At 34.0% G+C, this 27,291-nt stretch overlaps 1 protein-coding gene across 3 annotated transcripts in view; it reads right to left on the reverse strand.

The window, feature by feature from the left end:
• LManII (Lysosomal alpha-mannosidase II) overlaps nucleotides 1-27,291 on the reverse strand; it is a 62,288-nt gene that overhangs the window by 26,530 nt on the left and 8,467 nt on the right. Inside the window, exons 2-8 of one of the 3 annotated variants that reach the window (XM_088227780.1) lie at nucleotides 22,715-22,918; nucleotides 14,566-14,668; nucleotides 13,537-13,618; nucleotides 10,070-10,255; nucleotides 9,432-9,637; nucleotides 9,176-9,312; nucleotides 2,469-2,602 (exon numbers count right to left, since the gene is read on the reverse strand). In XM_088227780.1, coding sequence (XP_088083906.1) covers nucleotides 2,469-2,602; nucleotides 9,176-9,312; nucleotides 9,432-9,637; nucleotides 10,070-10,255; nucleotides 13,537-13,618; nucleotides 14,566-14,668; nucleotides 22,715-22,891 — 1,025 coding nt within the window. In that variant the 5' untranslated portion in view covers nucleotides 22,892-22,918. Of the gene's footprint in view, nucleotides 1-2,468; nucleotides 2,603-4,412; nucleotides 4,547-8,496; nucleotides 8,631-9,175; nucleotides 9,313-9,431; nucleotides 9,638-10,069; nucleotides 10,256-13,536; nucleotides 13,619-14,565; nucleotides 14,669-22,714; nucleotides 22,919-27,291 lie in introns of all 3 variants that reach the window. The other 2 variants (XM_088227781.1, XM_088227779.1) reach the window with 2 other exon arrangements.

Here is a 27,291-nt window from a genome sequence, read left to right on the forward strand (position 1 = left end):
AGCTTGTCCAAATGTTTAAGACAAGAACTGATTCAACTGAGTGCACTGTGTAGTTTAGAATAATATTTCTGTACCTCAGAGGCAGACGGATGCAAATCCAGAATTTGATGAAATGAAATTTCAGTTTTCGTATCCAGTCCAGATCATGTCCATTGATTTTGAAGAAATGTAAGTCTTACAATGAATGAACCAATGTATTTAGATACTGAAAGTACAAGTTAATGTTATAAATTATTTGAAATCACTTGGAGAAAGTAGATTCTTTAGGCTTGTGTTGAACATTTGACGTTTGGATTTGCATTCGTCTGCCTCAGAGGTACAGATATTAAAACAGAGAAAAATATTTTAGAGAAGAAAATGAAGTCATACATTTACAGGGCTTATTGTGAATATGAAAATCAACAACCTTTGGCAAAATGGTGAATGATACACAGAATGTCAAGCAATGAATTAACCCAGCCCATGACAGATTATAAGCTCTGTAAATGCCTACACTTCCGTCTTCTCAGCAGCCTCTTTGCCGTTGAAAAATCTCACGAAAATTAATTAAACATTAATGAATAAAATATGAAAAAGCAGATGAAAAATGCAGAAACAATAACATGTAATTTGGAGATGTCTGATCAATGAACTGCCAGATAAGTTAAGAATAGTGGAAACACATGCATGTACATATCGTTAGTGATACTGCAATACCATGTCACTGCCAATAGTTTTTTTGACTGGAAAACCCAAAAAGCGTGCTGTTAACAAATTACTTATGATTTTGATCAACCAAAAATACCGCTAGGGCAGTGGTCCGCAAACTCATTAGCCAAAAGAGCCAAAGATCAGCATTACGATGATTAAGATTTCTTTTGAGAACAAAATTTCTTTACATTTCAAAATGTCTCCTCTTCAAAGCCAACAAACCTAATTATGCAGTGAAGATCTCTGTATTTACTTTCTGTTATTAGGAGATTTAACGACAATTGTGTTGATAATATTGATCAGCAATTCCAAAACATTTGAAATTTATCGCGTTTTGATGAATGATACAATGTTAAACAAGTATCGGTCATTCTTATTCTTATTCAAGCTCCTGACGACATTGCGACCTGTGAAGATCTATTATGATGGGTTCCCGTGAATAATTCTCGCCCTCTAAGCCCATGTCTATAATGAACCTGGCTACTGTGTGGAAGGCGAGGGTTTAAATTATGCCAAATCTCCTCCTCCAAGCCCAGATCCGAAAAGCCCTTAAATTTGCGTGTTTAAATGGCAGTCATAGGAAGGCCAATCTGATCATAGCTCAAGTGCAAAAGAGTATTCTAAGTGTGAAACTTTTGATTGAAGTAAATAAAGCAAACCTAACCCCAATCCTTAACCTAAAAATCAACCCTAGAACCTAAACCCAAGTTGCTTGTTTTTTAAACCTGCGAGCTCACACCGTCCTGGGAAACCGTCGATGACGGTCTTTTGACTTTATTCGGCGGAACTAAGGGACGCTTTTTACACGTGAGTGCTGGCCGGTGGCTGGCGATAGAGTCTCCTGGAGGCAACTGGTAATGTCCTAGGGCTCCAGTTAGGAGTGAAAGGGGATTTTTCGAAAATACTCTTGTGTACAACGGTGATAGTTTGAATGGATTTTTGTTGTGAAAGTAAAAGAGTTGAAAACTTCATAAAAGTCAACAGATAGATGAATTAAGGAAATTTGGATTTTTAAACATAGGCAAAATGGTGAATGTTACACAGTATGTGAAGTAGTTACTTAAACCAGCCAAAGACAGGTCATAAGCCCTGTAAATGCCAAGACTTCCAAATTCTTATCTCATAAATGTATTTTCCTCTATTGCAACAAATTTTAACACTAATAATGGCCATTTAAACCAGCCAATTACAGGTCATAAACCCTGTAGAAGCCTAGATCTCTATATTACTTTCTTTTAAATGTTCTTAATCTCTGTTGTAATATGTTAAATTGAAACACTACTGACTAGTCAAGCTTGTTAGCATCTATGTCACGAACCCTAGGCAATTGGATCACATGCATAACGGTGTGATCACAGCAGACAACGAAAGGATTAATGGCAAGTTTCTGGCGCCTCCAAACCAGAACTGATCAGGTAATGATTGATGATGAAATTTAGATCTTTAAGCTCTGCTTAACATTGTTATAACATCATCTACAAGTATGTTAAACAATGAAGGTCATAAGTAAGATCCCTGGGGTACACTGCTAATTGCTACTAATAAGTAGAAGCATTATTTTTCTACATTTTGACTGAAAGAATGATATTATCTAAGCAACTTTTGTCAATTCAAGTATTCCCCGACTAACATCCAATCAAAAAGAAATATAAGCGTTTGTTGGCAGGCTTCATCAAATGCCTTAATTAAATCAGTGTAATGTTAGTACAAAATGTCAGTACGTGGTTTTATATTCATATTTACAATTTTAAGTAATTGAATGTATCAATCAAACTTACTTAATCAGCTTGTCCATATTGTAAAAATACATCTCTGCTTGCATATACGTGAAATCTCCTCCCATTGTTATAATTATATTGTTGGACCGGTACACACCTTGGGCAGCTTTTACATAATCAACGAATTTCTTTACCTAGGACCAAAATTGGCAAGAAAATATATCAACAACGTGATAAAAAAAAACCATGGGCAAAGAACCATTTGACATAATACACAGCTTGATCAAAAGTCAAACAAACAAACGAAGAGGATGGAACACCACTTTGATATGTCTTTGCACACATCATCATCATCATCATTCCATGTCCGCTCCCTAATTAGAGCATATGGTATCCACAAAGAGCCTCTATGCATCTTTATCAGCTGCCAACTTCTTTGCGTCAGATTTTCATCCCGAAGTTCTGACGAACAGTCAGCCGCGGACGTCAAGTGGCCACTTAAATCAGCCATTGGCAGGTTGTAAGCCCTGTAGATGCCTAGACTTCTATATTACCTTCTCTTCAATGTTCTTCATCTCCAAGTATTCCTCCTTTATTTTTTGCATCACTAATTTAGACAATTTCTGTTTGAGGTACATGAAACCAGGAATATTGTCCATGGCTTTGACAAAGTTATGTGAGTGAGAGAAATTCCAAATTCATATTTGAAAACAGGATTTAAAAAAACGACATCAAGTGCACCTATCTACTCGTGAGACAAAAAATATGTTGACCAGTGATTATCCAACAAAGCTGAAAGATTTGAAGATGGACATCATAATTTACTTCTTAAGAAGCAATATAACAGGGACAGGGAACTTCAAATATCCATGGAAATATTTTTTGCTATGAATTGTAAGATTTCCTTTTCCCGTGAATGGAGTTGACCGATACAGCAGAAGTTTTTAAAAAATAAATCAAAATCTGGAGAGAGTAACGTTTGAAATTATTGTTCAAGTTTTAATACGAATGAGAATAAATATAATGTGTAAACTAGCAAACATATGTACATATGTGTAGGATGTTGGCTGCTGAGGGTTGGAGCTTCTACCCCAGTTAGAGATTGACAGAAGATACGGGATTGTTGTTTAATGCATATTTATTACATGGCGAATAAAAATAATCAATTATGTCACGCGAGTGTTACGGCGATGTGGAGTTGAAGTAACTGCACTTAAACTGCACACTGGAACTGACAGATGCTAACTTACTGACTGGGCGTTGACTGCGCCCTGTGGTATCTTTATTGGCCACTTTTTTTGTTCTTCATATCTCCACGGTAGGGACGATGTTAATGTACTGCAGGACGACGCGCTCGTCTTAATGTGCAAAACTGTTGGAGTTGCAGTATAATTTCAGGTGAATTTTTTTTTGCACGAGTGTGTCATTGATTAATGGACTATGAACTCCACATATGTAAATAGTTCAATGGGTACAAGTCTTAAACGAGGAAGAGAAAAGAGTTAGGAAGGTACGTGTCTATGGACGTGATTTAAACAGAGACGATTTTACTTTAAATAGGTGCGTAGCTAAGAGTCTAAGCTACAGTATGTCTTGATGTTTTTTTTTATGTCTGAATTTTAGAATATTCCGTCTTTTGCTTGTGGTAATACGATGTTACATCACCACGCGCATAGGTTTTATTTACCACAGTCTTTTAAGAGTTAATAATGGATGAGTGATGATTCCACAGTCGAGCCGCATGGACACTATGAGTTTGAGAAGAAGGACAAATAATTGTGAATGGGAATTAAGAGGAGAAAAAAGAGATAAACCATGAACCGAAAAGCGTTGAAACCTTTACGCAGCTAAGCGAAGCGCTGGGACAAGACTATTAACTACAGCGAACAGAAGCGTGAAGAAGAAGTAAATAATATTTCCATGTATTTATGATATGTTTCAGTTGCCAACGACAGAAAGATATTATGTGGTGGAGTTTCTATCGATATCAATAGTCAAACTTACTGAATTAATTTGTCGAGATTTTTAAACCACCTGTGGGCGTCTTGGTAATTAAAATCATCTCCCATAGTAATAATGATATTATTGGTTCTGTACGTATCGTTCAGCTTCTCAGCATACGCCTTGAATTTTTGCACCTAAATAAATAAATAAATGAACATTACGAGTCTAGTCTTTCCTATTTATGGTATGTAAGAGGTGAGCCGCCTTACAGGTATTGCTCTTCATATGAAATGAATCACCTATGTTTTGGTACTTGTCTTTTACAGATTAAATCATATTTAAAAACCCTTTTTGTGCTGTTACATGTTCACTTAATTGCCATACTTACAAGTTCTTTGCTCAATGTATTATTATTGGGTTTTTATTTTAAAAATTATAATTTAATTTTAAAAATCATTCTTATGTTGTTGAAATTCCATTTGTCGATGCGTTTTGAAGCTGCAAGACTTTTTGTGATGTTAGCTATCATATTATGTAAATGTTATCAACTATCAAATACCTAAATTTAGTAAATGAGGTCTAGAATTTCAACCGTCCATGCGCTCAGTAGCTGCGAGACTTGTTGTTATCTAAATTCTAATTTTATAAATTTGCTTTTTAGTTCGTTTTTAAAATATCACTTAAACTCTTAACTTCATTATCAAATAAAAATGTAAATAGGGGCTAGATTTCTTATTGTCCATGCGCTCTGTAGCTGCAAGACGTTCTGTTATCTAGCTCATATATTATAATTGTAATATATCATAATTGGAGACGAGGAACTAGAATCCCAACCATCCATGCGCTCTGTAGCTGCAAGACGTGCTGGGATATTGATTTATTGTACAGCGCCCTTGAGGTGATTTTCACAAAAATGGCGCTATATAAATTATCCAAACATTATTATTACTATTATTATTATTAAAAATGTGTTTAGATTTGGTGTTCCTCTGTGGGTAGGTTCCAGTACATTAAATGCATATTTTGGTTTATATTATATAGGGAGCTACACACAGAGCCTATACACGGTTTTCCAGGGCTAGACCACGAAATTTCAGAAGAACATTGTTCATGGTAGGCCTTAAAAAAATCCTAATAATGTTTGTCCAAAGAGTAATTTAAAAAAAAAAAATATTGTTATCCCAAAATGTAGTCAATCCTTGATTTATCGGACAAGCAGTCCTTCCACAAGCCCCTACTCCTCTCCTACCCAGCCGCTTCCCTTGTCCGCGTCTGGTGCGTATCGCTTCGTTGGTCAAATGCGTTTTTATGTCATTTTTTTGTCGGTGAGGCGTAGGGATTTGCGGAAGGAATGCTAGTCCTAGAAATTAAAGGCTTTCTCCATTTTGACATCATAAAAGAATTAATTAAATTACTTTTTGGAGAAAAAAAATAGGGTTTTTTTAAAGCTTACCATGAGGTATGTTCCTCTGAAGTTTCGTGGTCTGGCCCTGAACAACCGTGTATTGCCAGTGAAATAGCCTCTCTTACTTTTTCCTCTTACTGGCTCGCTTGGCCAGCCGTGTTCCTGCAGTACCAGTGCCTCGATTATGAACGCTATCTTCATCTGAATATATCGAGACGGTATACTAAGCTTCTGTACTATCTGTATCTACCTCGGTATGTTTACCTACTTGTCATATCGACACCATATGATCGAAACCAGCCGATGAAATGACCGCAAACAATTATTCCGCGTTTCTTACACATAATTCACATTTATAGTTTAAATAAGCTTCTGTAATAAAATGTGCTCGCTTCAAAGCGATTATAAACTCCAATACATCCCAATTCAAGCAAAAAATGCTCTCTTGAACATGAATTTTACATGACTTGAAAATTACCTAGACGGTACGCTGAACGATCGTCTGTATGTATCTACCGATCGACTACAAAGCCGGCTCCTATGACGTCTCGATACATACACTCGGAAAGATAGTAAAACAGATGGAAAAAATATAATAACTAAATTATTTTTTTAGAGTGGTAACTTTCTGACGCATATAATCTATGTCTGCCGCCTAGATACTCTTATTTGTTAATAGGACAGAACCTAGCGACATTATTTTCACATCTAGGCGTTCGTTTTATTAAAGTGACAGTTATGTCGGAATTTAATTTGGATTCAAAACTGACTTATTATTCTCTCATATTTTAATAGGCTTTTAAGAAAAAAGTGCCAACCTCAAAACGATTAAAAATTAAAAAAAATAATAAATCATAATTAAAGGAAAAATTGCTCGGTGGGACAAAATTTTTAGACACTTTTAATGTGTAGATAAACGTATCGAGGGGTTCTAGACCCGTCGGTATAAAATGATGTACTTACATCAAAACTTGATGGTGGGGGAGGGTATCGGTACTATACCTTTGTAGTCGATCGGGAGACTTTTATCTTTAACTATGACGTCATACTTAAGCTATATCATTTTAGAGCGTAGATATGTGTACCGTGACGTACGCTTCCCCTTGATTCAAATCGATGTACCTAACCAAATCTTGAAGGGGGGGGTCGGTAGTATATCTTTATAATCGCTAGAGCGAATTTATTTTCAACTATACCGTCAAGGTGAAGGTATGACGTCTTTATCTTCCCATCATAATCGAGGCCCTGGGCCGCGATTATAAAGTCTATCTTTATCGGTACATACCGAGACGGTACACTCAACTTCTGTACTATCTCTATCTACCTCGGTATATTCTACCGACTTGTCATCTCGACATCATATGATCAAATGACCCCAAAAATTTAGTCCGCGTTCCTTAGTTTATTAAAATTAAAAACAATTCTCATTTATATTTTAAATAAGCTTCTGTAACAAAAGGAGGTCACTTCAAAGCGATTAAAAACTCCCGCAAACAAAAAATGTTCGCTTGAACATGATGTTTATATTTTATTATTTTTATTTATTTACTTAAGTTAGTTAATATTACATTGTATATTAACTAATATATTTACAATTATAACAAATACTTATTAAATATTTCTTACATAACTACATTATTACAATAAACATAACATTTTTTTTTAACATGACATTTGACCGTACGCTTAACGATTGTCTGTATTTATATGTCGAGTGATTACAAAGCCGGCTCCTATACCGTCTCGATACGTACACTTAGGAAGATAGTAAAACAGATGAAAAAAATAAAATAACTAATTATTTATTAAGTGACAATATTTTTTACACCAAGGTACGCTTATATGTTAATAAGGCAGAATCTAGCCGCATTATTTTTCGCATGTAGGCGTTTGTTTTCCAAACTGACAGTAATATCAGAATTTAATTCTACTTTAAAATTGGCTTATTTCTCGATTATATTTTTAACAGTGCCAACTTAAGAACGATGAAAAATGTATATAAATCGTAATTAAACAAAAAGTTGTTTAGTGGAATACAATACTATCAAGGGGTATTAGAAACGTCGGTACAAACTATGTACTTACATCAAACCTTGAAAGTGGGGGGATCGTTTATGTATCTTTGTAATCGCTCGAGAGAATTTATCTTAAACTATGACGTCAAACATGAAACTATGTCACTTTAGTGCGAAGATATGTGAACCGGGAGGTACGCTTCCCCTTGTGGCCTACTCAAAACATGAAGGGGCGGGTTCGGTAGTGTATTTTCGTAATTGCTCGAGAGAATTTATCTTCAACTATACCTTCATAGTGAAGGTATGACGTCCTTAGCTTCCCATCATAATCGCGGCCCAGAGCCTTCCTAAGTAACTTTGAATCTTCCACTAAATCTCTACAGATAAGCAACTCGCTTTTCATTACAGTCCACAGCTACAGACATATGTATATGAAACCTTTACAAAATGCAAAAAAAGCTACTGTTTTAACTGGGTCAGATTTGACCCACCACAGCTACGCGTGTACTTTTCTGAGCCGAGCTAACGAGGCATTTTTTCACAAAAACAAAATCATATTAAACGTACACACAAGTTAGTATTCAACAAATACATATATATTTGATTTACAACCCTGAAGCCATGCATATCATTGTTCATGCCTAATTAAATTCTCATCGTTAATCAATTGCTATTATGATTGTAAAATGCACATGGTATTTCCTCGATTCATACAAAAACTCACTTTATCAGCTTGTCAAGATTTTTGAACCATCTGTGAGCATCTTGATAGTTAAAATCCTCTCCCATAGTGACAATCACATTATTGGATTTGTAGGAATTTGACAGTTTTTCTGCATACTCTTTAAACTTTTTGACCTAGATTGTGAAACAGTTCATTTAATTCAGTAAACAGCTTCAAATTATCTTTATTATGTTTATTTGAGTTGATTTATTGAAAATAACGCAAGTCCAAAAATCGTTCCCTGAGGTACACCTTTTGCTTACCATACGATTTTATTTGTAAGCATCTACATTTTCTGATTTTCCTCTTTTTAAACTTATTAAAAGTATCAATAATAGTTTAAATAACCTCAAATGATACTCTCTCCTTTTATTGATCAATTTTACTTAGACACATCGATCGTCCAGTACGTTCAGTCCAAAAAACTGGATTTTTTTCTCGCAGATATTTGAAAAATACCATCAAAAAATGAGTAATGTAGAAAAATTTCTACAATATTAAATGGTGATATGACTTTTAAATTTAAAAAAAAACTGTATTCAAGAACTCCATTCTTCAATCTCCAGCCTTCATATGATGCACGAAGATTTGTTTTTTTAGTATTATTTTTAGCATAGTCATAAAATTAGTAAAATTTCTATTTGGCTTTGTTGATTGTGGTATTTTATTGACCACTTACCATTACGTCGACGTTATAATCAGGACTATTGACGTCATCAATGATTGGGTCGTCAGCGCAAAGGACGTCAAAACAAAAGCCAGGTGGGGGGGAGTAAGTGTTGTACATGATTCCAGTAAAAAGATCTGATGATTGTCCTGTGGAAAATGAAATTTCGTTTTAAAAAGTAAAAAAAATACTTAACTCAAAAATTCTTTTTTGTTTAGAATAAGATAATTTTATAAGTTACGCCCATTGAAACAAAACATCCGCTTACCCAAGTCATCGCTTCCTCTCCAAACCATTTCCATCTCCTTGGCATTAAGTCTCCTGGTTTTGTCCTGGTAGTCAGACCTTCCAAGCAGCAGAGAGTCGTATCCCATCCCAGCGAACAGGTTGGCCATCTCGCGAGAGTGGCCGAAAGGGTCGATCTGCCAGCCAGTTCTTGGGCGACCGCACTCTCCGAATGTGTCATTTAGCTTTCTGCAATTTATTTATCAATTAAGGATATCAACAGGAATAAAACCAATGCCAAATATCCACTAAAGAACATAAAAGTATGAATCATTTATGATGTTTCTTCCTGAGTTTAAAGCTGTAAGGACAATACAATAGATAGGACGATATTGTCTCGTTTGAGCTCCGTGAACAGTCTGTACTACGCAGGACATGATGCAAGGACAATACAAAGATAAGGCAGTAGTTTAATTGTCAATTCCAAAAAAAAAACATTTAACTGAACGTACGAAGCGACAGTTTGAATTGTTGTTATATTTTTTTGTGATACTCAGCAGTCTGCTAGTATGTCTTGGGCCTTAAACTTCCCATTATGACCAAGTATTATTGAAAATATTTAGTATATCCAAATGCTCCTTAATTCTTCAACATAGATAAAGCTAAAAGATAGTGTCTCGCCTCAGCCCCCACGAGAACTGGTCAACAATGCTTTGGTAATGAGTGACGGCCTCGTCGTTCATGGACCAGGCTCCCCCGGCAAACTCCAGCCTGCCTTCCGCCACCAGCCTCTGCACTTGGTGACGACGGAGGTCACCTTGCTCTCCCCACCAGCGCCAGAAGAAGGCTGTCTCCACGTAGACGAACCTGCAAAGGAAAGACGTTGATCATTTGAAGAATGAGTTTTGGGAATGCGAATGGTTTTCCAACAATGAGGAAGTTCAGTGATTTTTTAATATTTAGTTAATAGACTTGTAGGATTCATAGTCTATAATCGATGACACAGACGTGCTAAAACGTTCAACTTGAAATAGTAAGTAATCACCGAAGAAAGCAATGTCATCATTTTCTATAGAACCTAATACAACATTATAATGCTAATCGGGGGTACCGATCTGCAGTACATTCACGTTGTCCCTACCATGAAGAAATGAAATACAAAGGAACGTCACATATAAAGAGACTACAGGGCGTGGCAACGCCAGTTAGTCAGCTCAACAAATTCAGTCAGTCCAGATGCTCTCAGAGCTCTGTTCTAAAGAACTTGCATATCAGAAATCTGATTTTTGCTGATGAAACCCCAAATACATAATATATAGGATAACTGGGAATGTATCATAGCGTAGTAGACGGCAAACAAAACAGGATGAGGAAGCAAGCCACGAAATCTATGCAATACGCCAGTTACGGGTGCTATTTTTGATATTACATGTTCAAATTGATAGCTCTCTGAATGTTTGGAGTCTATAAATAGTCCCAAGTGTTTAAAATTGGTATTTTCAATATAGCCAGTTCCGATAAAAATATTGATATTTAAGTTAGTGAGTTCTCAAAAATCATAAACGATGTTTTTTCAACATTCAAACTTGATTTATTTAATCTCATCCAGTCAGCTAAACTATTGACATCTGTCTCCATTATGTTTTCGAGTTTTTTCAGCTTACGATTATGGTAGAAAATAACAGTATCATCAACATACAATTGAAGAATACCCCTTAAACCACACTTAGTATATGAGGAACCAAAGTGGCCCAAGGATTGACCCCTGCGGAACTCCTCAAGTTATCCTAGGTAGATCACTGGATTTTTCTCCAACTTGAACCACGTAAAATCTGTTAGTAAGATAATTTCTAAATGTTTCCAGGGGTATGCCAACTATGCCCAAATATTCCAGTTTACTCAATTGAATTATATTTTTTTTTTATGGATAACTTATACAGCGCCATTTTTGTAATATAATACCTCAAGAGCGCTTTACATAGATAAATAAATGTAATCGAAGCTTTTAAATTTGTTATTTAATTCAAACAAATTATTTTGTTGTCACATGCTGCGGATTTATTCAAATGATTTAGAGAACAAGTGGGTTTTAAGTTTTTTCCGAAACATCACTTCACTCTCACAGCCTCGCACCTCTGCTAGGAGAGCATTCCGTGCAATAGGGCCTGCGACCGCAAATGCACGTTCACTGAATTTAGTGCGCTGCTTGCGTAGAGGTATAATAACTTTTCCTTTCGCCGTAGACGTAGCTGATCTAAGCGTGAGACGCCTGTCAGCTACTTCATCTAGAATGCAAAGATCCCTTAGATATTCCGAAGCAGACTTGTGCAGTGATTTATACATAAGCCAACATAGTTTGTATTCGACCCTCTGTGGAAAACGTAGCCAGTGTAATTCCCAAAGTAGTGGAGTGATATGACTGAACTTAGAGATGCCAAAAATAAGTCTCGCTGTAGCATTCAATACAGACTGTAGGCGAGTCATTTTGTTCATTGGTAGACCGGCGTAAATACCATTTCAATAATCAACTCTAGACACTACAAATGCATTTATTAATTGACGGGCGGCACCAACCGGCAAATTTTTGCGTATGCATTTAATTTGTCTCAGCTGGTAGAAGCATGAACTTATCGTTCTACTAATTCGAGCGTCAAGAGAAAGGTCAGAATTGAGTAAAACTCCCAGTAGTTTAACGGTGGGTAAAGCGGTACTCCCTACATTGGGTAGGGCCGTATCCTGGATCAAATTATCTCGTCTGGCTGAATCTCATGGTCCACCGTATCAAAAGTCCATACAAAGCTGAAGCAAATTCACCATCATACAGTTTTTTTGTAGATTTGAGACTGTTGCACGGTGTGGTTTCAATGTGCTGAGACCTGTTTGGTGTACTGATCTAGTGGCAAATAGGAGCAACTTGGAGGGGTGGGTTCAAAAGTGGGACCTGCTGGGGGCCCATCGATCTCGACCGAGATAGCCCCCGGGCCTACTGCACCAGTAGATTACACATATACGGGAGGTGTTAAGTAAATAGCAGCATTTATCGATACTATTCCTGGCAAATTACCTTTCTTACTCATCCTTCCTCTGACCCATCCTTATGGTACCTACCTAACATCAAGACAGAAGATATTCAAAATTAAAAAATTCGGATTTAGAACCAAAACAAAACAACATTTGTGACTTCACATAAAATCGGATAAAAAGTGTTTGGAATCGTCGCGCGTCGTGGAAAACATTGTTATATTTTATTGTTCATTTTGTGATCCAGTGCCAGAAATTGAAGAACATTCAAATCATATTAAAGGTAGGTATCCATTCCATGTTCCTATCCTTTCTCAAATATTTCCCAATCACAAAACTGAATGAAATTCGATTTTTATTTACAGTCCACCTATTCGTTAACAGGAGGATTGGATCAATGCTGGTCGAGGTGTGGAACTCATGTCTGTGCCATCTTTGTCCCGATCTAAAGGAAGGTGGGAGTAATTATTTCTTTACTAAACAGGAGTCACTAGACGTGTCTGGGGCCTGAGGTTTTTGATTGCGGGTGCCCCTGTCAGTGGACATCTTTTGCTGAGGACTTCCCTGACCACGGAATATACGTCTACTTTAATGCTTTCGCTTGATGAGGTAAAATTCTTCAATAATTACAGTTTGAGTAGGTATGAGTGGTGGCAAAAGTTGGTTCGCTACCAGTAGTTTTTGGGTAAGTCTGCTGCTTTTAGGTGCGCTGCCGGTGACTGGCTTTGAGTGTCACCTGGGGGCGTTTTGGTGATCCAGAGAGTAGTAACTAACGTTTCCTTTCACTGTCGACATAAGGGGGTTTGAAATGGGTGAATGATTCATTTATTTATTTTATTTATACCTCCCTTTGTTCCTACCTTGTAGACGATAGGGGTGGTTTTAGAGCGACAGTGAAAAGGGACATTGAAAATTGTAGATGTAAATATTTTTTCGCGCTTTTCCTTACTGAATTTGGTTAGTAAAGGACAAAATATAATCAATTCGTAATGGAAAAAAATGCTTGCAAAAATGAGTGAATCCGAATAAAGACATGTTGTCTTTAAAACGGATTCGGGTATGTGGTGGATGCTTTCAATGTTATACGGTGTTTACGAATACAGTTCTTATTTTGGCCAATCACTTACTTCCTGTTAGGGTCTTTAATGAGTGCATCAATAACAGAGTCCAAAATATACTGCACACCTGCTGACTGCGTTCTAGTGTTACCTGGAAAATACGCAAAGCATTATAATGACGTACACATAGAAATATAAATACATAATATAGACAGCCCTCAAAAATTATGACACGTAACTCATGCCCAACGCGTATTTAGTCATTCCTTAACCGCCAGCGACCGCCGAGACGTTTAAAATCGAATCCAAAATGCCTGCTTGTGCCATGAAAGTGTGTAAAAACGTATCATAAACTTTGTAAAAAGGATTGTTACTTTTCATTGGTAAATATTTGTTCATGAGTGATTGACAGAACTTAAAACAATTAATTTTATAGATAAGTATTTTTTTGTACAGGACATTGTCCATTAATTCAATTCATGGGGATAAAAATTACAATAGAAGAACAGTTAAAAACATTTTTAAAAGAAAAGAAGCATTGACAAACATAAGGGACATCGAGACAAGATCTGGACTCTTTATTTAGTGCTCGTTTAAATCCTTGTAAACTGTGAGGCAATCAACACAGTTCCTTAAAAATATTGAAGGAATTTTATCTGGACCATAATTGCATTTAGATTCTAGTTGGTTAATACTCCTCTTAATTTGTAGGACTTATTCCAAATATTAACATTACATTTTAAATCATGGATTTTACTGACAAATTATGTGAAGGGCCACTTTTGTTTGAAATTTGAAAAGGCAAATACATGTTTTTTTCTTGATTTAAACTAAGTAAATTGAATTAAATGCAGCCCTGGTATAAAAAAACAAACTTAGTAATCAGAGATGCGTTTTCGTGTTACAACTTTTAAAAATACTTTATAGAGCGCGTCTCTGTTCTTGTTACCGGCTTGCACAACAAGAACAAATTGCACAATAATGCATCCATATTTATCTATTTATTTCAATCTAAGGCTTTTATTTGATCCACAGTCCCCTGAAAGGGCTCTAGTGACAACCCTCACTTGGTTTTGGCATTGTAGTAATGATACCTACTTCCATAATAGTATTGGTCAACTGTCTTCAGCCACCCCACGTCGTCATGAGTATGGGCTACCAGATGGACATTGATGATCCCATCTTTGACCACCGGGCAACTCTGAAACGAAAATAACACAATATTATAATATTCGCCCAAATTTTTGTAGACAAGGACTGGGTTCCACCCCTAGGGAGCTGTTAATATTAACATATTACAACATAAATGAAGTACATTTTACAGAAGGTAATTTTTAATGTTTTTATATTTATTTATTTATTATACGGCACAAGTGCATTTTACAATATAATGAGTTTGTTAGATATACAAAAATTTAAAAACAATATTAAAACATGGGTATAAAAAAAAAATATACAAATACATTATACATGTGTGTAGGTCAGCATACAAAAGATATTAAAAAGTCGGTATATCTTCTGATATATAATTCTTATGTACGTGTGATGTCACTGAACTCCTAAACGGCTTGACCGATTTACGTGCGGTTTTCAGCGAAATGTAGATCTTTGCGCTGCGCGTGTTCGTAAATATCAAAATTTCAATCGAATCTATAAAAAAAAGTTGAAAGCATAAATCTTTAATAAAGTTAGTTTTTGAATGCTAACAACCATTTACTTTTTACGGATCCCAATCAGATTGTTTCCTTAAATTCCTTATACTTTCTACTTATTTATTTCTTTTTACAGGATTTTTAGTAATACTAAAATAATATTAACTGACATTCAATACATTTTTGAAAATCGCATTCATGAATCAAGTGCACTACTGTTGGCGAGAAAAGCCGAGTTTGACATTTGCAAAAAGAATTCTATATTTGAAAATGACATATTTTTAGTGCCTATGATGGAATTCGAAAACTAAAATAAATAATATTCAAATATTGAATTTGAGTAGGTACCAAAGGTAGAATTAAATTAAACAGGTAGAATTCCAAAACATAAAATAATTCATTTTCAAATATAGAACTCTTTCTACAAATGTCAAACTCTGCTCTTCTCATCAACAGGGGTACTGTAAATGTTTTAAACAATTCACCAGTCTTGAAGATGCCTACTTAGGCGAAAGCGCTCGTTGGTCAAAATAATAAAAAGTAAAACCAAACCATGAAGTTTCATTGATAAGTTTATTTATAATTTTATCATTATCATTAACTATGGAGTTTTATCAAGAAATATCCACAAAAAAACATCAATATTATTAGTGTGTTTTGAATTTTGTTTTGGTGGTTACAATTTTTGTACTTTGTTGTATACATAATCCGCTGATAAAAAAAATAACAAACAAAAATTTAAAGACATCTTCTTAAGCTACATATGATTAAAAACAATAATAAATCTATGTCATTGTACCTATATTATCAATGAATAATAAAATAATTTTATTTAAACCGATAAATCTTATCTGCGGAACTTTGAACTTTGTCGGGTCAATAAAACACGCATAATATTTATCTTAATTGTGTAGACAAAGAAAGATTTATCTAACGGGTGTTCGTCTAAGCGACGTGATACAACTGTAATCGAGGTAGTTCGGTCCTACGGAAGATTGGATATAAAAAATGTATTCCTACGCGCGGTAAAAATTAGAGCATCAAATTGGACGGCGAAGTTTCTTGAAAATGTATCGGTTGAGCCGATATTTTGTTTTAATGTATTTTAGCCAGAAGAATCATATGTAAGTAGATACTAACTAATTTTGGTTTTGTGAGGTTGACACGCCTGACGGGACATTGCTGGTTTGGCAACACTGTTTGGCCCGCGCGCTTTCTTCTCTTCGTTTATTCGAATTTTTTGTTCGCCCGCTTTTTGAATTGACAAAAGTATTATCCGCTATTCGCCGTGTAAGTTTTTTATAACTTCACTGTAACTCGCACAACGCCGCAAAATTATCATCAATCCATCGCCGTTCATCATCATCCGCCGCCTCCAGATCCCCAGTGCTCCTGATCACCAATTTCCCTGACAGGGTTAGCTGATCCCTGACAAATGAAATATATTTGCCATAACACAAACTACGGCCTGCATGCGCCAATGCCCCAAATCAAATAAAGGCAGAATGGTGAATGTTACACAGTGTGTAAAGTGGGCACTTAAACCAGCCATTGACAGGTCATAAGCCTTGTAGATGCCTAGACTTCTATATTACCTTTTCTTAAATGTTCTTCATCTCTGTTGTAATATGTTACTTCCTTTCAAGGTAATGTCACTGCATGACATAACCAATACTATTTTAAATACCATAAACTTTTCTGCTCACACAAATTTAAAATACACATTTGGTCATGATATTGACAATTACAACACGCGTTACTCGGGAATCTTCACGTGTCTAAGTTTCGCTCAACAAAGTTCGATTTCGAATATAACAAACTGCCCGATGAGCTAAAATACGAAAAATCGTATAAAAAATCCAGAAGTATCGCAATTAAAAATATTACTTAATTTTTTTTGATAGTGATAGTTATTAATGTAATTTATATAGATGGTGTAAAGTACTGTGTTTTACGTTTCTTATAAAATATTGTTTTCTTACTATTTCGGATGTATTAACTATGTATGATATTATGTATTGTCACAAAAATGTTTTTTTAATGTACGGTCCCAAATGAGTTTCTTGAATAACTCCTGGGAGTATAGTATGTATTTTATTAATAATAAAAAAAATAGAAAAATATGGACAAAATGGTGAATGTTACACAGCGTATAAAGTGGCCACTTAAACCAGCCAATGACAGGTCATAAGCCCTCTAGACTTTGATCAATTTTAATATAGAATCACTACAAAAAAGGCGCCTTACATGTGATTTAATTTTTCTTTTTAATATTCTCAATAATATCGTTGATTCGCCGTATCTTTTACAAAATATTGGTCTTCGTTGTCCCCTTCGCTATACCAGATTAAATTCCCTTTTTTATGTACCAACTTGTAAAAACAATTATACCTCGAATTCATTCATTAGACGTACCTGTAGAAATTATAATGGACTCCGTATGGATGTAGACATTTTTAACTGCACGTTCCATTTATACAGAAAATTTCTTCATGGGGTCGATTATTTGGGATACTTGCTGAATGTGCATCTTGAGCGGTTTATGCTATGTATATGTGCCGCGTGTCATGTATATGTTTGTGTATGTTTTATATGTGCGTTCATGTGTGTGCGTGGATGGCTCGAAATGTATATTCGGTATTTTTATTTATTACCTCCATGTAAAACGCAAATGTCAACAGTTATTATTTTCTCACTTGAAATCCTTATTTATTTATTTTTTTGACACATTTAATATTTATATCTTTTGCATAATTTATGAAAACTTAATTGGCCTTTTTATGTAAAAAAATTGTTGTTTTTAATACATATTATGTATGACTGTATGTTTTCTGAATAAAATAAAATAAAAATAAAAATAAAATAAGTGCCTAGACTTCTGAATTATCTTCTTAAAAAATTCTTCATCTTTGTTGTAATATGTTTATATAGGTAATAATAAAAATTGAATCATCATCTTAGTTGATATATTTCGTCTGTCTTTATATAATTATAGGTTAAGTATTCAAATGGTTATAAATTAATATGTATAAAATTTCTTAATATTGTTTTTTATTTACTATTTTCTTTTCTCGTCTATGTATGTGTATATGCATATATGTGTATATGCATATATGTGTATATACAGGGTGTTTTTTAAACCCTATCACATCCAAAACGACGATGATCAGTATGGGCAAGAAGTCATATATTAGCATATTAAAAAAATATTTAGAACTAAGAAACTTTTTTTAAATAAAATATTTAAAAAAAACAAATGGTTGCTTACTTCTGCAGGACAGAAGTAAGGGGAGCGCGGCTCAGTTTTAGATTCCCTCCTCCCTCTCCTCGCTTCTCCCCTGCAGAAGTAATCAACCATTTGCTTTTTTAAAATTTTATTTGTTCTAAAAAATTATTTTCATGTTCCAATATGTCTTCTCGCTCATACTAATCATCGTGGTTTCGGATGTGACAGGGTTCAATGAACACCCTGTATTATATATACACATGCATGTATGTATATGTGTGTGTGTGTATGCATATGGATGTGTATGTATGTGTGTATGTTTTCATATGTAAATTTATTAAATATCTTTCTTAATTCCCATATACCTATGTTGGGACATTTTCTTATTTTTACTTATTATTGTATATTTTAGTTTTTCTTATGTTATCTTTTATTTTAATTAAATGTTCATACTTTTGTTTCACTGTTGCACTTGAATGCCTTTCTAATAAATGTAAAAGCCCGTAGGGCGTGTAAATCAATAAATAAATAAGTATTAATAACCAATAAAAGTAAATAATAATAAAAGACAAGCTGCGATTGGTTTATCAATTCAGTGCCCTATGCACCATTAGGTGTGGAAAGGGGAATGATGAACATGACAGAGTTATTTTAATAACATGTTTAAAGAGGTTCCGGTGTGCCTACATTAGAGTGGCTTGATTTTTTTTAACAAATCGTGTGAACCAAATATTTTAAAACCACAAAACCTACATTTTTTAATTTAAAAATTAGGACAGTCAACCGCTAACTTAAAAATAGTTCTAACCGCATAATAGTATCTTCTGTATGAATAAATAAAGACAGCATAATATTACATCACCATTATTTACTAAATATTATTGAATATTTGTACACGAGCTGAACCTAACAACGCTCTGCTTGCAATTTATTTTTACTTTTACATTGTACATCATACAGGATTACAATTATTTAAAATAGTGTATTGAAAACTTTTGAATAAAACTCCCATTGGTATCTTTTTCTCTTATATCACTTTAAATTTTATTTATTTATTTATTTATTATCATTATATTACATACACAAAATTATAATTTATGTAAAGTTGCTTTGACTGTCTAACTAGGGCTATTTACCCCGTTCTAAAACAGTCAAAAAAATATAAAAAACAGTAATCAATTTATAGAAACAGTTATAAAGATACAGGATAAAGTGAAAAACAAAGTAAAAAATGGAGTAAAAACATGGTAAAAAATGTAGTAAAAACATAGTAAAATTGTAGTAAAAACATAGTAAAATTGTAGTAAAAACAAAGTAAAATTGTAGTAAAAACATAGTAAAAATGTAGTAAAAACATAGTAAAAAATGTAGTAAAAAAAACGTAGCAAAAAAATAAATTATTAAAATAAAGTAATAAATGCAGTGAAAACATAAAAACAGAATACATAGTAAGAAACATATTTAAAGTCATAATAAAAAAATGAATGTATGTTGTATAGCAAAAAGCATATTTAAAGAAAGAAAAAAAAAAACAGCATATTAAAAAATAAAGTAAAAGATGTAATAAAAATTTTTAAAAATAAATACATAGTTAAAACAAGTTAAAAAGTCATGAGGATCTTAAAAATTAAATCAGCAAAAAAATTAAATCAGCAAAAAATTACAAATTACAAATTACATACATTAATATTATTATTATAAATCAAATTTCTCTTTTGAAATTTGCATTACTACTAAAATCGCTTAAATGAAATATTACAGACTTATCTTGGTTTAAAATCTTCTCCTTATGTTGCTTTTCCAAATTTTAAAGATTTATCGACAAAATTAAGAAAGGTCTTTTGCGATGGTTCGGTCATGTGGAGCGAATGAATGATGAAAGAACGGCTAAAAAGATTTATGATGCGAATGTGTCTGGTTGTAGAAGTCGAGGAAGGCCGAGAAAGACATGGCATGATCAAGTACAACAAATTCTTGAAAGTGGTCATGTGAAAAGTCGGAATAATCGACGTGCGTGCATGAGAAGATGTATGAATATGAAGGAAGCAAAGGAAGTGTGCCAGGACAGAGTGGTGTGGCGTTCTATCCTCTCTGCCTACCCCTCCGGGGAAATGGCGTGATGGTTAGTTAGTTAGTTAGTTACTTGCTAAACTTGTAATTCTTTTTTTATTCTTTATTTTTTCTCTGATGCATTGGCATGTTTTTATACTTTTAAACTACTTTTAATTACTTATATTATATATCAACAATATTTTGAGTTTGTCCAAATTTTTGTACACAAGGACTGGATTCAACTCCCTGGGGAGCTGTTAACATTAACATATTACAACAGAGATGAAGAACATTTAAGAGAAGGTCATATAGAAGTCTAGGCATCTACAGGGCTGGTTTAAGTGGCCACTTTACACACTGTGTAACATTCACCATTCTGCCTATATTTGAACATATATATTCTTCAAATCTTTCATCTGTTGATGTTTGAGAAGTTAAAGAGCTGAAACCTTTTTTATGCGGGTGAGATTCGTCTAATTGAATTATTTCAACTACATATTAGGCAACGCCTGAAAATATTATTTTTTCAATTTCTATACTTCTTCATGGACCAGGTAATTTATCAACAATATTTTGAGTTTGTCCAAATTTTTGTACACAAGGACTGGATTCAACTCCCTGGGGAGCTGTTTATATTAACATATTACAACAGAGATGAAGAACATTTAAGAGAAGGTAATATAGAAGTCTAGGCATCTACAGGGCTGGTTTAAGTGGCCACTTTACACACCGTGTAACATTCACCATTCTGCCTATATTTGAACATCTATATTCCTTCAATTCTTTCATCTGTTGATGTTTGTAAAGGTAAAGAGCTGAAACCTTTATTTATGCGGGTGAGATTCATCTAATTGAATTATTTCACCTACATACTAGGCAACGCCTGAAAATATATTTTTTTCAATTTCTATACTTCTTCATGGACCAGGTAATTTATCAACAATATTTTGAGTTTGTCCAAATTTTTGTAGACAAGGACTGGATTCAACTCCTTGGGGAGCTGTTTATATTAACATATTACAACAGAGATGAAGAACATTTAAGAGAAGGTAATATAGAAGTCTAATATATGTAAATAAAATCAATGTATTGCTGCTCTTACTATAATGTGTCATTAATTTTGAAGATGTTTTTTAAATTGACTTAAATTTATTGTCTTATATTTCACTTAAAGATTCTTCTCGTCGTTTCTTTGAATCCCTCAAAATATGTATATTTAGGTTTTTCCTTTTTTAAAAATAATGTTATTACTATTTTATTTTATTTTTACATCTGAGCATGTTTTTCATTCTTTATTTCAATTCTTAACTTTTAATTACTCTTACAAACTTTCTTCATTTTTAATATTATTTCCATTTGTAAATACTCACTACAAACTACAAACTTTAAAATATCTTTTTTTCACTAAAATTTTAACTTTTAAACAACTTTCATTTATGTTTTTTTTTTCCTTCTCTTTTTTATACTTTCATAATTAACCTTACATATAATTGCTTTATAATATGGAAACTTCACTGGTCCATTAGAGTTAAGTCTAATTGTGTAAAATATTAAACTTTGTAACTGTACTGTATGTTTCCTAAATAAAAGAAACTAAAAATAAATAAAATTGTTTATAATATTTTTTTTAAACAGTATAATGTTCCCTCACTGGGGTGTCCCGTGCCGAGGGAAACATTTTACAAAATTTGACAATAAAAAACTAAAATATTCATAAAACACATAACCAATTTTAAAAGACCTATACAACAAATTTTATAGACAGTACACACATTTTACCTATTTGGCTTGATCCACTCATCGATCCGTGCGCAACACACCTCCACTATCCATTTCTTAATAGCAATTTTATATTGTGAGAACTTACTAATTGTCCTTATGGATAATGGAAGTAGATTGTACACTTTAACCGAGTAGTAGGCCAATCCTCTTTGACCGAAGGTTGTATTTATTTTTTTATTTTTTTGCAGCATACTCGTATAGATTTGAACGAGTGACGTCGTTCAAAGAAGTTCGTTTTTATAAAACTGTTATTTTTGTCGTACATTTTCAGGAAACTTTGTCGTACGATTTTATGCTCTAATTTTTACCGCGCGCAAGAAAACATTTGTTGTATCCAATATCCCGTAGGGCTGAAGTTCCTCATTGCCATTGAATATTCCGTTTTTCCGATTTAAAATCTTACATTTTTTGCATGTGTAGCGACTACACAGAACAGTAACGCGCGGATGTTTTTGGCACAGTAAATAAAGGCTTAATCTGGGGTGAAAATCAAGCAACGAATTTTACTTATCGTAGGTAATGCCTTTGTACTTACATCGTAGCCGCATGTTGATTTTTTACCAGAAAACTGGAGTCTCGTTACAGAATCTCTTTCGTCGGAGTTCGCCTCTTCGGATCGGCTACCTGACGAAGATTCGCCCTTCGTTTTAGGGCGGCCGTTCGTCGTCGTCAAGGCGATCGCGAAAACAAGCATACATGCTAGGAAGCGCATGGTTGAGCTTCTGGCGAAAATTCCTCACTGAAAAAAAAACAAAATCAATGAATCAGTTGCAAAAATAAATCTACATAATCTCTCTTTGCGGAAAAAATATTTCGTTCGCCAATATCACGGTTATATTACTCGAGGCTGATGACTGGAACTCTGTCTTTCAGAAAGCCAACTGCAGTATTAACCAGGGGCGAATCGTCAAAGTAAGCGATTATGCACAGATTACCATTATATTTGACTTTAAATTATAATAATTTATAGTAACCATGTTTATGGGAAAATATATAAAGTAGTTGTTATTTATTATAAATCACCGTTTATATCTTTCTACAAAAAAATATCTATGAAGTGCGCCCAGTCCATTCTCACTGAACGATAAAACTAGCCGATTACCTCAGCTTATTCTTCCATACAAAAAAGTACACTGTATTTTTCGTCTTTAACCCAAGTCGGCTTTTTTAGTACTAAAACAAACTTGCAGATTACAAATATTTTTAGAAGATTCTCTATTTGGAAACTAGTATTTCGAACATTATTTCCGAAGGACTATTTTTCTTTGATGGGATACCGTCGACATATTATGTATCACATAGGACAGGTGGCGTTCGCAGTGGCCGTTTTAGGCATTATTCATTTTAAAAGAAATCGGCCAGAGCTCAAGTCTTGACAGTAGTGTCAATGACAGATCATAATGGAAATATCTGCTGAATGTCATTGTGGTATGTGTTAATAAACTTTTGTACAAGTTTAGTATTCTATTAAAATAGTGTAGATTAAAGCTACGTATATCGCGTGGTTAGTAATAATTGTTGTTTGAGTTGATTTTCACAGAACCACAGAAAAGAAATAATTTATAATAACATTACTTACATGTTATGTAAGTACTTATATGTAGTACAAATTAATGAACATTTTTAATAGATTACCTATAAAATAAATCACCGCTCGCCACTGGTATAAACATGAATAAACAATGAATATATTTTGCATTGGGTCAATCAATTTTAGATTATGGTATGATCGGATAAGCATTTTGTGAATAGTTTCTAGAACTGATTTGAAATGAAATGAAGTTAGTTTTAGATTTATTTAGAGTTAAGTAATTAGTATCTAGCCATGCTTTAACTGTATTCAAATATTTTTCGGATTTTTTCATATGTTCCCTTCCATGTCTTATCTTTGAATAATGGAACGGTGTCATCAGCAAAACTTATAACAGAATCATCGATTAACATATTACAACAGAGATGAAGAACATTAAAGATAAGGTAATATAGAAGTCCAGGCATCTACAGGGCTTATGACCTATAAAAACCTAGATTAACAGCTCCCCGGGGAGTTGAATCCAGTCCTTGTCTACAAAAATTTGGACAAACTCAAAATATTGTTGATAAATTACCTGGTCCATGAAGAAGTATAGAAATTGAAAAAAATATATTTTTAGGCGTTGCCTAGTATGTAGGTGAAATAATTCAATTAGATGAATCTCACCCGCATAAATAAAGGTTTCAGCTCTTTAACTTCACAAACATCAACAGATGAAAGAATTGAAGGAATATAGATGTTCAAATATAGGCAGAATGGTGAATGTTACACAGTGTGTAAAGTGGCCACTTAAACCAGCCATTGACAGGTCATAAGCCCTGTAGATGCCTGGACTTCTATATTACCTTCTCTTAAATGTTCTTCATCTCTGTTGTAATATGTTAATATAAACAGCTCCCCGGGGAGTTGAATCCAGTCCTTGTCTACAAAAATTTGGACAATCTCAAAATATTGTTGAGAATCATCGATGTTTAAATAGCTCAGATCATTTATGTAGATTAAGAATAAGATTGGTCCTAGAATACTTCCTTGAGGTACTCCGTAGGTAATATTGGTTTAGTCACTTATTTTATTATTTATTTTGACAATAAGTTTCAAGGAGCACTAAGCACAGTAATTTTTAATAAAAAATATGTCAATCGAAGCTAAACTGGCAGTGCACAACAGAGTTTTAGTCCCAACACTTATGTATGGAAGTGAAACATGGAACTGGCAGAGGAAGGATGAAAGCCGAGTGAACGCGGTTGAAATGCGATCTCTTAGACGAATGTGTGGGAAATCAATGTATGACAGGGTTACGAATGATGAAATCAGGCGAGAGTGTAAATCTGAGACAAGTATAATTGATAAGATTAAGAAAGGGTCTCTGAGATGGTTTGGTCACGTAGAACGAATGGACGACGAGAGAATGGTAAAACAAGTATATATGGCAAAAATGAACGGCAACGTTAGACGAAGACGACCAAGGAAGACGTAGCATGATCAGATAAACCAAAATCTTAAGTCTGGTCATGTCAAAAGCAGACAGAACCGAAGGGCATGTATGACAAGATGTATGAATGTGGAAGAGGCTAGGATTGTATGCGAGGATAGACGTGTGTGGCAGTCCATTCTCTCTACCTACCCCTCCGGGGAAATGGCGTGATGGTAGTAGTAGTAGTAGTAGTAGTAGTAGTATATGTTTTATCTAAAATAAATTAATTGAATTGAATTGAATTGAATGACTGCGATAACTTAAGCATGTTCAATATTGTTCATTGTGATTGCTCAAATGCTTAGCATGTTTTTAAACACGTCGATAGTCATTTGTGATTGAGCTACTGATATAGTAAACGAACTCATTAACTTGAGTGCGTTTTCAGGTTACAATTTTTTTAAATATTTATACTCTATAGGACGCGCCGATGTTGTAGATAGATATAATTTTTTAATCCTTGCGATAATTTTGATAAACTATTTTCATTATTATTCCTCCGCTCAATCTGCAATAAATTATACATTTCAAACATGTTTTTAATAATTTAATCCTCTTCATTATCTTAAAAATGTAATTGATTATGGTAATATTAAAATTAAGTGCAAAAGAGGCGTGTGATCGATTATGCATTTAATTCAAATCATTTAAGAAGAGATTAGTTTACGATATAATATTTGTAAACAAAGGATTTTTTTTTATCGGTCACATTGCAAATAAAAAACATTGCAATCATCTGATAAAGTCATAATCTGTTATTTCAAAAGAATTTTCAGAGCGCATTAAACTCTCTTTTTATTTAATAGCATAATTATACTTTTTTACAATTTAAAAAAAATTTCACTTGTTATATTTTTACTAAAACTAAAATCCCACCAAGCCACTTTTTGTAGCTTGTTGGTGAAGATTATATTTATACTGACTTAATAATATTATTTACATTTTTAAAAACAATGAATAACAGATAAAAATTAACAGCCGGAAAGATCAGAATATGTTTATACAAATAATAATATTTAAATTTATTTTTTAAATACAAGAAAATAAATGAAAAATTAAAATATTTATACCTAAGTTACTATTCATATTCTATTCAAGAATACTGATTGATAGAGTAAGAAAAGTTACAAAGGATAGAGTGTGGGATATTCAGAGCGGTTTTATGAATGGAAGAGGATGTATGGATCAAATATTTGCTTTACGAAACATGACAGAAAAATTTCTTGCTAAAAACCAAAAGCTTTTCTGCGCATTTGTCGATCTGCAAAAAGCGTTTGATAGAGTTGACAGAGAAAAATTATGGAAGGTGTTATCGGAGTACGGAGTAAGCGTAAATCTAACACGTGCTATTGCTTCTCTGTATAAAGACAGCACAGCATGTGTTAGGGTAAATGGATCATACACATCGTGGTTTGACATTCATAAAGGAGTGAAGCAGGGATGTGTTATGTCACCATGGCTGTTCAACGTGTATATCGATAACTGCATGAAAGAACTGAAAGGCTTAAGAATGGGAGCAAAAATGGGTGATTTAAAAGTCAATTGTCTTTTGTATGCTGACGATGCTGTACTCCTTGCTAATAACAAAGAGGAACTGCAATTCTTGGTAACAAAGGTCTACGATGTATGCAAGAGAAGCGATTTGCTGATGAATGTCGATAAATCGAATGTGATGGTTTTTGAAAGAAATGAAAGTATGACTAAACGTGAAATCACTGTGAATGGAGTTATACTAAAACAAGTAGAGGAATTTGTGTATCTGGGAAGTATGTTCACTAGGGATGGAATGACTGAGAAAGATATTGAAAGGAGGGTGAGTGCCGGGAACAGAGTGAACAGTGCACTTAAATCGACCTTGGCAAATAAATGGTTGTCACAAGAGGCAAAATTGGCAGTTCACAACGGAGTCCTGGTCCCATCCCTGATGTATGGGAGCGAAGTATGGACTTGGAAAAACAGGGATGAAAGTAAGCTGAATGCTGTCGAAATGCGATCTCTCAGGCGAATGTGTGGTAAAACTATGTACGATAGATGCACAAATGTTGAGATCCGTACATTATGTAAGGCTGAGACAAGCATTATCGACAAAATCAAGAAAGGAGCT

Source organism: Micrasema longulum, unplaced genomic scaffold, assembly GCF_059751315.1.
Source record: "Micrasema longulum isolate JH-2025_06_02 unplaced genomic scaffold, ASM5975131v1 h1tg000539l, whole genome shotgun sequence".
Taxonomy (NCBI): Eukaryota; Metazoa; Arthropoda; class Insecta; order Trichoptera; family Brachycentridae; genus Micrasema; species Micrasema longulum.